Source organism: Oxyura jamaicensis, chromosome 1 (genome assembly GCF_011077185.1).
Source record: "Oxyura jamaicensis isolate SHBP4307 breed ruddy duck chromosome 1, BPBGC_Ojam_1.0, whole genome shotgun sequence".
NCBI classification, from domain to species: Eukaryota; Metazoa; Chordata; class Aves; order Anseriformes; family Anatidae; genus Oxyura; species Oxyura jamaicensis.
The window spans coordinates 147759218-147775233 of record NC_048893.1 but is presented as its reverse complement, the minus strand read 5'-3'; the positions used below and the strand labels follow the sequence as shown (position 1 = coordinate 147775233).

General features: G+C 47.4%; 1 protein-coding gene across 3 annotated transcripts in view; it reads right to left on the bottom strand.

Moving 5' to 3' along the window:
• FGF14 (fibroblast growth factor 14) overlaps positions 1–6372 on the bottom strand; it is a 410996-nt gene extending 404624 nt beyond the window's left edge. For 2 of the 3 annotated variants that reach the window (XM_035318587.1, XM_035318608.1), the window contains exon 1: positions 5629–6372. In XM_035318587.1, coding sequence (XP_035174478.1) covers positions 5629–5836 — 208 coding nt within the window. In that variant the 5' untranslated portion in view covers positions 5837–6372. The remainder of the gene's footprint in view (positions 1–5628) is intronic. The other variant, XM_035318596.1, reaches the window with a different exon arrangement.
• Between the last annotated feature and the right edge of the window lie 9644 nt (positions 6373–16016).

Sequence of the window (16016 nt, the reverse complement as noted above, 5' to 3'; positions counted from 1 at the left end):
TGCTACAGACACACAAAGCCTGCATTACATTTATCCATTAAAAGCCTTTCACTTAATGATTTTGGAGGGTTTGCCTTCAAAAAGAACCCCTTCAAAGACAATGCATTCCTTATCTGAACAACAGTTTTGCTGGTTATTTACCTTTGGTGCAGAGTATATTCAAAAGGACACATCCCTTACATGTTTTGTTCACTGTGAGTTCAGTCCATCATGGTGCCAAACACCATCAATTCCCCTTGCAACTATAATTTTCAGTACTTTTGAGTGGTTTAGAACCTCTCAGGATCCACTTTAAGAAGATGATAAATAATTTTTGAAATATCCAGTCTGAAGATGAATATACTCCTTTGAGCACTTCATCACATGACCTCCAAGAAAAATATTTTCCTCGCAGCCACATGGTTTGTTCTGACAGATTAAACATGCTCTGTGCAAGATGCTGGCTCTTTCTCAACTAAAACATGGTCCCAGTCCTGCAAAGTTTATTTGCAGGTACACTGTCTTTCTGTTGAATACAGTCTCTCCATGCAGTGGCAAGTAGCTCTCAGGTGCTTTAATAGTTCAAGTCTTGTGCTGCACCAAAACAGGTTTGCTTGTTTGTTTGTTTGTTTATTCTTTCCCCACAACAGAGATTTTCCAAATTTAAAAGCATTTGGTGTTTTGTTACTTAGTAAACTGTTTAGTGAACTAGTAATTTGTCTTTGAAAAGCTATCATTCACTGAAACACAGAGAAAAAATATATATATCAGCAGCATTCTTTTGCAATGTTGGTCATGTCTGTAATTTTTAACAAGCCAACAAACAAGACATAGTGCAGTAATAGTGCATTCAAAATCCCAAGGGAGATCTTAAACAGAATTAGGTATAGAAATGAACCCAAAGTAATTAGACCAGCCCTGGCTGCCTGAAACCTGCTCTACTAGGACTCAGCACTCACAATCTCATTTGGCTAACTTCTGTGAATATTCAGCACAGTTTAACTTGCACACAACCACTTAATTTGTCCTACCACCTTCTAGACTTGCAGCATCTCACTCTACAATTACGCATAAATTTCAATAGTGGCCCCATAAACTACAAAATACCACCCCATGGTTGCTGTCATGCCCAGCTGCTTCTTTCTTTAAGTTTTTTCAAGTCCTATTGAAAAACTGCTTTCCAGTTTCAAGTAGCTCTCTCCTCTCCAAACTACATTTTTACAGACATTTACAGGATGGAAAATCTTTGCAAAGGGACAAATTCTGAATGTCTAAATCACTCCTTACCTGAATTTGAAGTCAAGGGGGATTTTAGCTCAAAATTAATATACTTAACATAATCTAAGCAGGTAAGTAGAATAAACATCACTCTTAAAGGAAAATGGCATACACATAAATATTTAAACCACTTATTTCTGTAAATGCATTTTTCATATTTTCTCCAAGACTAAGTCATCCTTTGTATGTTTGAATTCATTTATAAATGGCCTATCATTAGCAGACATTGAACATTGAGGTATAAGCATTTTATCACAGTAGGGAGATTCATGAGCAGGCATAAATTTCACCCCTTAACAAGTAGAATATGCAATCTAATTTGCTCAACAATAATCAAATTTGTATAAATTCACAAAATGTATTCCATAGAGGACAAAACTTCAGTAGGTAAGATACATGTAAATAGGCAATTTTACATCTGAGTGAGAGAAACACACCGTGGCTCTAATAACAGCACAGGAATTACGGTATTTAGGCAGTCAGAGATGCTTTTCAGACCTACTTGAAAGAAACTCCAAGGACCCAATCCCGCAGCTCTTACTGGGGTCCTTTGCCTTTCGGTGGGAGGTTTGTTTTCCATGAGTAAGAAACGCATCGGGTGGCCCCAATTTGCTTCAAATTCAGATAATGACTCACACTATATTTTTTATGAGCAGGACCCAAATTGTTGTTTTAAACAGATTCAATCTCGCATGACTATGCTCGGAAACTTTTTCAAGATGGTAAGTGACCATGAAGGAGCAGCCTGACTGATTTATGGGGATTATACGGAGATCCCAGTTTACACACTGCTTGCATGTCAGATGTTCTTCTTTTTAAATAGGTTTTGTGCTTGAGATTGATCCAGGATTGATACTAACAGAAACTAAATTCCTCTATCAGCAACATATTTATAGTAACGCCAATTTCCATCTACTCTCCTGTCAACACCCCTGACTGAGCTGGAGAGATGCCTCTCCTTGGAGGTAAATGGAGAGGAAACGTGATACATCCTCTGCCTGCTGAGCTGCCACCAGAAGTGAAATGTGATAGCAATGGGGGCATCTCGTACCCCAGCGAAATAACCCATCTCCCATGGGCAACCTAGCAGCTGTCACCTGGTAAAAAATGTTAGTCGCTTATTTTATTTGCCTTAAAAAACACCCAGGGGTACTCACCTTCCCCATATCCCCCCAAACCCCAAAATCTCCTGAAAACTTAGCCGTTCCCTAGCAGAACATGCACAATGCAGAGCCTCGGGGGGAAGCCACCAGGATGGCATCTCACCATTACAGGCCCTGCGGTCTCAAGCAATGTTTAACTCTTTCTGAGAAAGTGTTCCTTTAGTCCCACACTTTGTGAAGTCCTGTGTGTGTGTGTGACAAACCGGAGTGGCTGAGTTAGGTGGGAGTAATTACACCTCAAAGTGAGGCCCGGGAAACCTAACACGTTGGAAATATTTTCATGCTGGGCAGGACACTGAAGGTACACATGGCTTCATCGCTTTGTGCGTTATTAAACTCCAGGAAGAAAACAAAAGGGCAATCAGTGCCAGCAAAGCCACACCTATGGTTCCTCAAAGTTTTCCTCCTTATGAAGAAACATAAAGAGGTCAACAACTGTAGTGCGCACAGTCTGTTCCTCTTTCCAGGATCTTTGACCTAAAACACTGCGTTCAGCCAGATGCATTTCTATGACAGACAAACCAAAGCCTCCTGCCGCAACCATGCCGGAGCTCAGACACCTCCCGCGGGGCTCCCCATCCCTCCTGCCCTTCTTGTCCTGGCTCCAGACCCTGCCCTGTGCCGAGAACCCCCCCATGGACAGCAGGTGAGCCCTGGAGGACGTCAGCACAGGGGGGAGAGGGTTGCAGGCAGCCACGGGGTGGAAACACAAAGCAGAAAACATCTGGAAAACCTTTTCTGGAAAGAGACTGGCTGTTGTGAGGGACCCATACAGAAATAATTAAATATATAAATGGCATCAGGCCGCAAACAACTGAATGAACTGAAACCTCAGCTGCCTAACCTGCCCACTTTTCCCCCCAGCTGGTTCAGCGTCTCGCCGGTGTTGCAGCCTTTTGGAGAGCAAAGAGCCCCGCCGATCCTAAAAAGTTTTGCGGGCGAAGGAGAGGGGTGGTGGCAGGAAGGGGAGTCCCCCGGGGGGCGTCGCGGCCCCGTCTCCCCGCTCTGCTGTGGGCACCGCACAGCAGCTGGAGGCGATTTGTTGCCAGTACCCCAAGACCCCCTTGCTCGGCCCAGTTCTTGCGAGCAGTCGCCGTTCAGCGCTGCCCGGGGCCGGGATTTTGAGACCAGGGGTCTCCTCCTCCTGGAGGGGCGATGGGGGAGCGGCTGGAGGGGCGCACCGCGACCCCGGCTGGAGGGCACCAGCCCCGGCACCCCCAGGGCCGCCTCTCGGCTTTAGGTGCAGTTTGTTACCAGCCCACCCTTCTGGGGCATGGGGGTGTAGAGGGGGGTGTGTGACTCCTCTCCACCCCCCGGGGCTGCGAACTGAAAGGTCTAGAAACCACCTCCGCCCCCAAAACCCTTCCCAGGAGCATAAGCATCGCCTCTCACTCAGGGCACGGCGGCGCTGGTGCGGGCTCCCCGAAGGTCGGCAGCGGGCTCCGTTCCCCCCCGAAACGCCCCCATGGCGGTCACGGCCCCTCCGAGCACGGCCGGGGCCAGGCAGGGGCAAGCGCCGTTCCTGGGGGGTGAGAGTCTGTCCCTGCCCGGAGAGGGGGGCACGGAGCCTGGAAGTTGCCCCCGGTCCGGGGGGGGGGGGGGGGGGCGGAGAGGGGGCGGGTGAGGGGGCGTCTCAGTGCAGAGGGAAGGGGCGAGGGAAGCCAGGGGCGGCTTGCGGGAGGCTGCGGCCGCTCCACAGCCCCCAGCGGGACATTTCGGCTTCTTTGGTATGCTGAGAAGTGGCTGCTCTTTGCTGCAGCGCCGGGGAGGGAAGGAGGGAGCCGAGCTGGCAAAGCAGGAGCGGGGAGAAAGGGGGGAGTGGAGGGGGGGGGGGGGGGGCACAAAAAAAACCACCGAGGTGCCCATAGCGACCCCCCGCACCTTTGCGAGCCGAGCAAACTGGGGTCCGGCCCCCGGCTGGCTGGGGAGCAGAGGGGTGCGGGCTGCTGGGGCTGCTGCTTGGCGGTGTTGGGGTGTCAGAGAGGCGAGGAGAGCCTATGATCTACTACACTGCAGTGCCAGCGTCAGGAGCCTCCTGCTCGGGAGCTGCCACTGCAGGGCAGCCGGCACACACGCACACGCAGAGCATCCCTCCCCACGCAGCCCGGGCTCCGGCAGCTCTCGCCTCCCCTGGCACGAAGTGCTTGCAGACAACCCGACGGCCGGGGGAGCGAACAGGGCGGAAGAGGGGAACCGGGGCTCGGGGGGTTAGGCAAGGAGGGCCGGTATTTCCCCGAAAAGCAGCCCTCCTCTCCCTCCGAGCCGGACGCCCGGAGCCGGAGGGATGCAACAGCGGCAGCCGTGACCGCCCCCCCTCTCCGGGGCCGGGCGGCCCGGGGCACCCGCATTTACATTTCTTATGTAATGCACCGCAAGTTTCCCCGTCGGAGCCGGGCTGAAGGGAAGCGCATGATGCCGGCAGCGAGGCAGAAATGGAGAAGCGCGGCACGGCCCCCGGCGGGTGTGCACGGAGGGGGCATCCCGGAGGAGGCGCAGCCACCCCGGCCGTGCCGCTGCCGCTCGCCTCGGCTGCCGTCTAGGGCACAAACCCCGGGCAAGCAGCCACCCCCAGTCCGTGCCCCCCACACACGCCCCCTCCACATCCCTGGCTTGAAGTCCCGGCGGAGGGAGGGGGAGCGATAAACGGGACCCCCCCCCTTTCCCCATCCGGGGGCGGGGGGTGCCGGGCTCGGCTTGGGCAAAGCCGGACGAGGCGGGTGGGTGTGGAGGGGGCGATTTTTGGCGAGCTGAGCACAAAGTGCGGCGCAGGACCGGAGCCCCGGAGCCGCTCGCCCACCGCAGCGGGGCCGGCTCGCACGGGCACGGCGGGGCCGCGCTGCTCGGCCCCGCAGCGGGCGCCCCGCAGGGGCAGTGCCCGGGGGGCTCGCCTCCGGGAGCTGGGAGGGTGGGCGCTACCGGCCGCCCCTCGGAAAGGGCAGCGAGAATAAAGTTTCCTCCTCGGAAATAGCGCACGGCAACTAGGAGATGCGGACCGGGCTATAGGGTCGCCTTGGATTATCTTTTTCCTCCGTGGTGACAGGGGCTGAAGCTAATCCGTGCTGCTCCTTGCTTATTCATACACATGCATGTCCGTGCCGGCCTCGTTATATTTCCCCCTTCTCCCCTCAGCAGGATTGCAGATCTACCTCGGCGAGCAACAGACAGGGTAGCATAAAAGAAAAACAACGCAGTGCAATGGATTGCTTACCAGTTTGGTTCTTGTTTTTCTTAAGACTCTTGCCACAAAGACACTGCAGCATATGCGATCCTTTGCTGAAAATGTTCCAAAGAAACCACATTGATTTGGGCGAAAAGCAATCCAGCAGCTTATACACCCTGAGAAAGAAGAGATCCTTGTGGTTGCATAATAATAAATTGAGACCAGTTCTCCTGAAGAGGGGCACCAGTTTTATCATAGAAAAAATGGTTATATTCCGATCTTCTCCCAGTTTTTTTTTTTTTTTTTTCCTCACGTGGTATATTTCTTTGAGACTTTTCAATGGATGCTTTTTTCAGCCAGGCTGAATGGTTATTCCCCCTAGATCAACATTGGATTATAACCAAAAGCGTGGAAAGAGAGAAAGGGAGAGGGAAAAAAATAATAAATAATAAAAATAAGAAAAATCCCCTTTTTCAGCGCGAAGCCAAACGAAAAGTAAGGTAGCGAAATCCCAGCCGAGGCCAAACCCTCACCGGAGACGCCGGCAAAACGCGGCGGAGAGATCCCCGAGGAGAAAACCATAGCCTGGCACTTGACTGCTAGGAGGATGGGTGGATCCGCAGAACAAAAGCCACGGCAGGATCCATCCTACTGAGCGCCTGCCATTGTGCGGCCCCGCGGCGGGAGAGCGCACCGCCGGCCCCCGGCGAAGCCCGGCTTCTTCTTCGGGCGGAGACACCGCCTGCCGCCCTTCTCCGGGCGCCGACGCCGCCCGCAGCCCCCTCCCCGCCGCCCCCCGGCCCCGCTGGAGGCCGCCGCCGCCGCCGCCCCCCGCCCGCCCGCCGCAGCCTCGGCGCCCAGTCGCCGCCGGGCTCCCGGGGAGGAGGAGCCGAGCGGCCCCCCCGGCCCGCAGCGCCGGCACGTACCCACGTGCGGCAGGGATGGGGGCGAGGGGTCCCCGCCAGGGGTGCCGGGCACCCCGGCGGTGGGTGGGTTTTGTAGTGTTGTGTGTGTGTCCCCCGCCCCCCGCCCACCAAGGTGGGGTCGCGGTGCTGGGGTTGGGGTGGTAGGGGTGTTTGGCACAGCCGGCAGCATGAAATGGGGGTTGGTGGGGGTTGGATGTGGGAGGGGTGATGGGGGGAGTTGGGGGTTGCCCCCAAAGAAGGTACTGTTTTGTGTTAGAGTGGTGCACCGTGGAGGCCTGGGACACTACTGGGGGGCTCAAGCACCACGAACACCCACAAAGGCAATGCAAAAATAACCCCACAAAGCACCCGTTGCTTGGACAAGTTGACAGACAGACAGGCCAGATCCTTAGCAGTGCCACTCGCTGCAGTCCAATGCAGAGAGCCCCCTGCCCTTTCTCTGTCCCTCCCCAGCCTCTGCGGGAGGCTCACTGCACGGATCCAGCCCTGCAGCAGTGTGGTTGCACCCATGCATGGCAGTGGTGGCACTGGGAGGGCTGGAGGTTGATGCCCATGTTCTCCTTCTCCCCACTGGAAGTTGATGCCCGTGTTCTCCCTCTCCCCTCCAGATGCTCTGCTGGACTGTGTGGATACTGGAAAGTATCGGAAATATGGGAAGAGAGCGTGAAGCAATGAGGGAAAAGACAACGGGGTAGCCGTAGAAGGGAGCTGTTGAAAGGATGAAGGTGGAAGAAGAAAACTGGTAATAGAAGTGGGAGAATGAACAGCTCTCTCTCCTCTCCTGCTCTTCTCCTCTTGCCAAAGCCATCTGTATCCACCTTCTTGATCATCTCTACCTCTTTGGACAAAGGTCCTGTCATTGACCATTTACTTTTTCCCAGACAAGGTCCTGTCGTTGGCCATTTACTTTTTCTCAGACAAAAACGGAAGTCCCAGGACACTGTTTTCACCTCTGACATTTCTATTTGTATTTGCCTTTGTTCAGACATGGTCAGAGTTTGGTATTTTCTCCTGAGGCCATGGAAGGTGCCATTGCTTCAGGAAGTGTAAGACTAAAGTGTGTAAAAACTCAGGGGGTTCTCTGTGAGCTTTCCCTCACCCATGAAGTTGTCTGGCTGGCTCATTAAAAAAATATGGGAACTCTGACTGTTCATACCAACAGAAGTGCCGGGAACTGAAAATTTCCAATAGCTATCATTTCAGTGAGATTATGGATTTATGCATATAGATGAATTGCTTGGTTGTGAGATCCCTATCTATGTAATATTTAAATGTCATTACCCCACTTTATGAAGATGAAGAATAATGCACAGAAATGAAGGGCCATACTGTGAGAAGCGACCCATGGAGCCTGCGGAGCATTATATGTACGGGGAGGTATCTACCTGTAAGCACCCAAGTTTGCAAGAAGAAAAATAAGCAAAACTCAATGGATAAAATTTAGGAAAAGGTAGAAAGAAAGTGAGGCAAAGGTCACAGAAGAAGTTAATGCTGAGAAGCATCTCAGTCCCTTTCCCCATCCCCATGGCCATGCTGTCTGTTGAGCTAATGAACAACATTAATGACAGCAGCATGCTGGGGTTACACAGGCTGCTGGGAAGATGATCTGGCTCGGCCACCTTGCCGCCAGCTGGCTGGGAGTTCGTAGCAGCCCTAGTGCTATTCATGGTAGCTCATATGTCACTGCTCCCTGCAAACATAAAATTGATCTAGAGTCTTCCCAAAAATATCAGAGATCCCTGTCTATCTTTCATTGACCACCAGAGCCAACATTATATAGCTGGGAACAGTCTGTGATCTGTGAAAAACAATAAGTCATTGACAAGCTTTCCACCCCAGTAATTGGTTTATGTACCTCCTCCAGGCTAGCATGTAACTCTCTATTTCTAAAGTAAAACTTCTCTTTAGCATCTCACCATCATTCAGGTGTCAGGATCTGTGATGGCAGAGACAAAGGGGTCTCGTTCTGGAGGCGATATGTTATTTAAGGCTTACTGGAGTTAGAACAGAAGCAGGAGGTCTGTACTTCATTCAGCTTGTGAATCCAATAACTTAATGCCCTTGAGGAGGTTCCCAAAACAGGGCAAGCCTCAGGGGTAATACCTGAGCAAGAACAGGATTTGTTCAGAATTCCTCTTTATGGAAAGTTAAAGACATGGAAAGATTAGCCTTTTGAAAGAAGAGTTGACCTAATGTGAAGAAAACAGAGGAAGTCTTTTCTTAGCTGAAAATATGTATAAGAACCTTGAAAAGTCTAAAACATTTACTCAGACCTGTTTAGCCTAAGTATAAATTATCCTTTTCAACACTTCAATTAATTTATAAATGGCCTATCATTAACTGGCACTGAACTGGGTGTAAGCATTTCATCACAGAAGGAAGATTCATGAGCAAAAATAAATTTCATACTTTACTGCATACAATGGGCAAGCAATCAAAAAAAAATGAACTGGACAAAAACATTCCCTCAAGGATTCAGGTTCTGATCTGCCTTAAGGACCATGGAATAAAGGACTTTACTTGAAAAGAGATATATGCATAAAAGATGGGCAGACCTGTTGAAGAAAATGTCATCTACAAGTCAAGAGAAGTGAAAATCAATATGAGGTATTCGGTCAGATCTTTTTCCATGGATTTCAGGTTCCCTTCTGAGGGAAATGGAGAAAGCAGTAGTGAAATATTCTGAGTACTCAGGCTGTACAGAGAAAACCTCTGGTTGATAGAGACTATTGCAGGTTGAGGAGAGAAGAAAAACATAAAATGAAAGGCCCCTTGATTTTAGAGCATACCACCAAGACTCCCTGTCTTCTGGATGAGAGAAAAGAAGTCTCTCTTTGAAAGACAGTTTTCCCAGGATGTCAAGGCAAACCTACCATATGTGCAGCTTATGTTAGTGGGGCTGTGTGATGGTTTTACTCGGGTGGGCGACCGAGCTCCACCACAACCGCTCTCTCACTCCCCCTCCTCAAAGAGGAACAGGGAGAAAATACGATGAAAGGGGCTCAAGGGTTGAGATAAGGACAAGGAGATCACACAGTAATTATTGTGATGGGCAAAACAGACTCAGCATAGGGACATAGTAAGATTTATTGCCTATTACTAACAAGCTAGAGAAGTGAGAAACAAAGCAAAGAAACCAAAAGCACCTCCCCCCACTCATCCACCCTCTTCCACCTCCTCCCCCCGAGTGGCGCAGGGGAACAGGGGAGTGCGTGTTATGGTCAGTCTATAGCAATTCTTCTCCACCGCTCCTTCTCAGTCACTCTCGTCCCCTGTGCTGTGGGGTCCCACCCACGGGATGCAGTCCTTGCTGAACTGATCCAGCGTGGGCTTCCCACAGGCAGCAGCTCTTCAAGAACTGCTCCAGATATGGGTCCGTACCACGGGGTCCATCCCTCAGGAGCAAACTGCTCCAACCTGGGTCCCCCACGGGCAGCAGCTCCTGCCAGGTCACCTGCTCCTGTGTGGTCTCCTCTCCACGGGCTATGGGTCTGGCCCGGAATCTGCTCTGGCAGGGGTCTTCCACAGGCTGCAGTCTCCGTCAGTGCAGGTCCACCTGCTCCACCGTGGTCTCCTCCATGGGCTGCAGTGTGGAACCCTGCTCCACCGTGGTACTCCATGGGCTGCAGGGGGACATCCTGCTTCACCATGGTCCTCACCACAGGCCGCAGGGGACTTCTGCTCCGGCGCCTCTCCCCCTCCTTCTTCACTGACCTTGGTGCCTGCAAGGCTGTCCCTCACTCCTCTCACTCTCCCAGCTGCTGTGTGGTGCAGCGTTTGTTTTTTTCCTCTCCTAAATATGCTCTTACAGAGGCGCAAACAACATCACTTATTGGCTCGGCTGTGGTCAGCAGTGGGGCCCTTACCAGACATGGGGCAGCTTCTAGATCCTTCTCACAGAAGCCACCCCTATGGCCCCCTGCTACCAAAACCTTGCCACATAAACCCACTACAGGTTGAAGACAGAATAACCCCCTTAACCTGAAGTTTCTGTATACATTGCTTCCAAGAGTAAGTTAGGAAAAAAAATAGCTTTTTAAAAATCTGCTGCAAACTCGTTGGTCTTTAAAATTACACAGCTTGTGTTATTTTCATATAGTCTAGAAAATACTAGGACCGTAGCTATCATTTGATGAAATTGAGCCTGTAGAACAAGGCATCCAGATGTTTATCTGTGAGCTAGATGCTTTTACTCTATTATATTATCTATATTATATTATCTATAATATTATATATTATATCTATTATATTTATTATATATTGGAGGTCTAGAACTCGATTTTGCTGCTAAAACTTAGACACCAAGTGCTGTTTGACTCTTCCTAAGACATTGTACAACATCAGGCATGGCAGATATGATGCTGTATCTATGGGTGACTTAGGGTTTTCTGGACCTGCATGTGGAAGCCACACTACATCCTAGAGCATCTCAAAGGACTAGTGATGGTTATCCATGAATAGCCAAATGTACAGAGCTCCTAAATCTCTATTGATTACAGTGGAGCTTAGGTACTCAGCTCACAGGTTTACATGTATGCAGGTGCCTCATTTGAGGTGTCTTATCCACAAGCTGTGCCCCTAAATAAATGTTTTCAGATATAGACTGTTACCGTCCTTGGGGACAGCTAATTCTAAAATCCTCTTCATCTCTTCCTCTTCTATGCTGGGAGTAGAGCACAGAGGAGCAGATGAAGCTGAACTCTTTGTCATCCTGTCTGGTAGATTTCTGGACTATTCAATCATAGGAAATCAGAAAGAAGTGCTCATATATTAAAATCAATGGAGATAAAGGGATACAGTCTTTTCAGAAATTTCTACTTTGCTCCTAGTTGTAAAGGGAAGAAGGAGGGATTGTCATTCTCCTACAGTTTACCATTAGCACACACACTAATGGAATGAAAGGAGTGAGCTTGAATACTGAATGATCTTACAAATTAAAGCATGTTCATTCACCAGTGTCACAGGGTGACAGCCCTTATCTGAGAAAGAAAGGGAGACAACAGGGAATAGACTGTATCTTACAAGCAGATGTTAGTCAAATCTGTAATTACGTATGTACAAAAAGAAGTTACCAAACATCAGGATTTACCTGTTGTTCCAACATGATGAAAGAGAATTCCTGAGGGAACTCTTGTGAATGGTGCTAAAAACTGGTGCTGCAATGGTGCCCTGTGCTGGTGGTGCCTCGTTGAGCTGCATGGGTAAAGGTGAACATACTTTGAGATCCTGGGATTGTTTTAGGTTGCTAGTATAAGTGGATGTTTTCTTGTACATGAATGGTGCCCTTCATTATCTGTTTCTCTCTAACCAGCCTGGTATCTCATGATGGCATCTCATACATGGGAAAGAAGGAGCTAACTGAATGGGGGGGAAAGGACCCTGGCACTGCCTGCTCAGCAGGGGCCTAAACAGGTCCTGGTGTTCAGGAGGAGTAATTGTTGGGAGGAATCCTACTGTATCCATATAGCATAGTAAGATTTTGTGAGAGAGTAAAGGGGTTGTGGGTGGGATGTGAACATGATGGGGACTGAGTGCTACATAACATGGTCTGACACTCCAAAAAAAACCCTAATCTGTTAGCCTAGTTTGCACTGGAATTACAATGAAATGCTATACAGGGAGGTGCCAAGATTGCTTTACTGAGCAATTTGTTATTATTACTCTCGTAATGCCAAAGAGCTTTAGTCATGGATCAAGACCTTGGCATACTGGGCCCCGTAAAACTCAATCAAAGACTACGCCTGGACTAAATCAGTGTTTTCAAGAAACAATAACAAACCTAGCTTGGAGGAAATACCCAGATTGGGATGTTGTCACGTTAGACAACATTTAATTCATTATTCAACATGAGATATGTTCACAGAAACACAGAAATGCTCCTGCATGTCTTAGCTGTGAACAATTCCCCTGACAAAAGTGAGGTCCAATGGACATAAACACATACCAGTCCATCAGGGCATGTACCACCTCAGCCTCTTCCAGGGGAGAAGCTAAATGCAGATCATCTGGCAGAGCACAGAGTCCAGTAAAGGGGATGACACATGATGCAGGAGGATCCTGTGTATGTGTGCATGTGGGTTTTGTCCTCAGAAAGCCTATTAAAGTTCCCTCCATCACCCTTGTGGCAGGCATACCTGAGCAGGCTTTTACAGCCATAAGCACCTCTGTCTAACCTGTGGCAATCATATGATAGTGACCACATTTAAGGCACTTGGCAGGGGTTAGAGAGTAGTGTGACAGGTGAGAGATTTACAGATTGAGCTTTTGTGCCTGCAGCCACTGCTAGTACTGGCTCCAGGCAGCTTCAGCACAAAGCGTGACTCAACTCACCGACACTTTGGAGAGCAGAGCCCTGGCTACTCCATGGTGGACAAGTAGCTGTAAACCACTGTGATTATGACAGGGGACTGGGAACCTCCTTTACTGAATTGAGAGGCTAGAACTGCAGTGATGTCCTCTGTGGGTGCACAAGTCAGTCACTGCAGAGACCATGATCCGTCGCAAATGTGAGATTGTTGTTGTTGTCATACAAACAAAATACAGCCATGGGTACTAGAGCAAAAGGGATTCATTTTTAAACAAACCTGGTCCCAGAACTGATTTTAAATGTAGATAGTGCCTCTTTTCTTTCCCTTCAATAATAGAAGTTTCATAAAGTGCAAGACCTTGTAGTACAGGGTAAAGGGTAGTAATTTCAGGAATATAAAAACATTGAAGAAGCAAGGCTCTTGCAGTTAAACAGATACACTGAAAGAAAGGTCTCAAGGACTTAAGGGCAATGGTATTGGAGTAGCAATTAACTGTGAATCTAAGCAAATATTGCAGATTTTAGGACAGAGGAAGCATTTAAATATAGCTTAGTCTAAGTTGTTTGGGTGATACAATGGTTTGGTGTCTGTAGTTGCCTGATTTAATTTCAGATATGTGTAATTGCTATGAAGACCAACTAGTAAAACTTCTATAGCTCTTAAATGGCAAAATATTTGTGTTACAGCTCTGAGGCTAAATTAAAAATGGTGTCAGAGAAGGACAGCAAAATGCTCCAAGTGGTTTAAATGGAACAAAATAATTCTGCTTCAGCAGAGCTTCTGAAAAGCTTTTACATTTGTGTCTCAGTTTTATATTTATTGTATTTGAAAGATGTGAAGATATCAAGCTATTAGCTAAAGAAGATACTGGAGTGTTTTGTGGCCTGAGCAATAGGAGGAGCAAAGTATCTGAAAGATCCCTGGAATAAAACACAGCAAATGCTGATGAAAGCATAAATAAAACATGATACCTTATACTTTGTGCTGTGATCCAACAAGAAAGCATAAAATATATGTTGATCTAAATGAGAGTGTAATTGATACAGAAAGCAGACTCAGTTCCTGACAAGATAAAGAGAAGTACAGTAGTGACAAGGCTGAACACATGTTTGTAGACTGTTTATATTTGTCTTGGTGCCATTTAACAGAGCACCCTAAGGCAGCAGCTGCACCAATTAAAGTGGTGGGCAAAAAAGGTGGTGCAGGGGGCTGCCAAGCTGTTTAAACAGATAGCAGTGAAATGTGCAGCACTGTCAGCATTAGGACAGATCACCAAAGAAGAGAAGAAATTTGTTTGCCACCAAAGCAGAGCAGGGGAATCTGCAGATATGTACCTGCTGTACACAGAGGACTTTCTTCATGAAGTGTTTTTATCTGCAGAGTTTTCATATTAACACACATGTTCCCTGAAATAAGAATCCATCATCCACAGGAGGAAATCAGAGTCCTCTAAAGGAAGAGAATCCAAACCATTCAAATGGTTTTGAATTTTTATATTATTATTGAGTCTTGACTCAATAGGAAGTGCATTCAACTCAGCCATCAACCTATGATAAGATAAAGAGTACCCTTCAAATGGGTACCTAAGAAATAGCTGAATATACAAGTCAGCTCATCTATTTAGTTGCCTGATATAGGAACTGATCTCACTCTGCCACAGGAGACAAGAGGGGAAATCCATTCTGTCCTACCTGAGTACCTTCTTTATCCTTCCACTGATTATTCAGAGGACTGAATCCAGCCCACCTGCAAAATTAACCAGTGGCTGCAGTTGTAGCCCCAGAAGAGAGACTCTTCAATCTAATGAGAGTGATTATCTTTCACAATATAATCACTAGAATATATAGATAGTGATAGACTATCACTCAACCACTAGCTGTTGCCATTAAGTCCAGTGTACCAAAACATATATAGGGCAGGCACTTGATCTGTTTTAGGGCCCTGCACTAGATTCAGGCTTTCTCTTTCTAACATGTCCACAAATACGTCAAGCTCCAGAGAGAGCTGGGGCAGATTTCTGGTTCTTCTTTTGCTTTTCTCGAACACTGCAGAGACATGTAGATTTTCCCAAGTTAGGTACAAGTGAGAAGCATGTTTAAGTAGCTTGGTGGAGAACCACGCTAATGTGGCTATGTTTCTCAATATGAACTTAAAAGGGACATGGTCACCACAGCACTGTCACTCCAGATGTGAGTGATGGAAGAGCTGTAAAGCCAGAAGGCCAAAAACTCAATGCGAAAAGGAAAGCATGGTACTAAGCATGACTGTTAAAGGGGCTAAGGAGTCTTCCCTTTCGTTTCTCTGGTCACAGAAAAGAATGATCCTTCAAGCAACAGGGCACATCTACAAATGCAGAACTGGAAAGCTAGTGAAGCTCCCTCTTTCAGGAGAGAGAGACATACAAATTGTGAATGCTCTGTAAAATTTATCATTGTAAGAAAAAAAAAAAAAAAGTCCTTTTCCCAGCACAGTCTCTAACACTGTCCTTCCTGGCGTCAGCATAATGAGCAATAAGACATTTCTATGAGTACGTTTTCAGAAGCGTTAGGAGAAAAGGCAAAAGAGCCATCCTCTGAATTGCTTGCTGGAAGAAGTTATTGACACTACTTTTCTCCACTCTTTTCATGTCTATGGGTTGGGGCTACAGCCCAAGCATTAAAAATATTTAAGCATTTCCCACTGAAAGCAATACTTTGGGGACTAGACCCATGATCATAATGATAAGATCACTGACTGAAGCTTTTCTCTGTTGTATATTATGCATATGTCAGATGCTGTAAAAGAACAATTTGTGAATAGTGCAGGTAAATAAAACAAAATACAGTTAAAGGAATTAAAGAGCTTAGTAAGCAGAAACAGTGCCAAGAGCTGTTTAGTTTTGTGTGTTGGGTTTGCTTGTTTTTGTTTGTTTGTTTGTTTGTTTGTTTTTTGTTTTTTTCCAGTGAGATCTCTCTACATGCCATATTTCATTATCACTAATCATTTTCACAGTAACAGTGATCAAGAGAAATAGTATATTTCTTTTCTTTTCTTTTTCTTTTTCTTTTCTTTTTCTTTTCTTTTCTTTTCTTTTCTTTTCTTTTCTTTTCTTTTCTTTTCTTTTCTTTTCTTTTCTTTTCTTTTCTTTTCTTTTCTTTTCTTTTCTTTTCTTTTCTTTTCTTTTCTTTTCTTTTCTTTTCTTTTCTTTTCTTTTCTTTTCTTT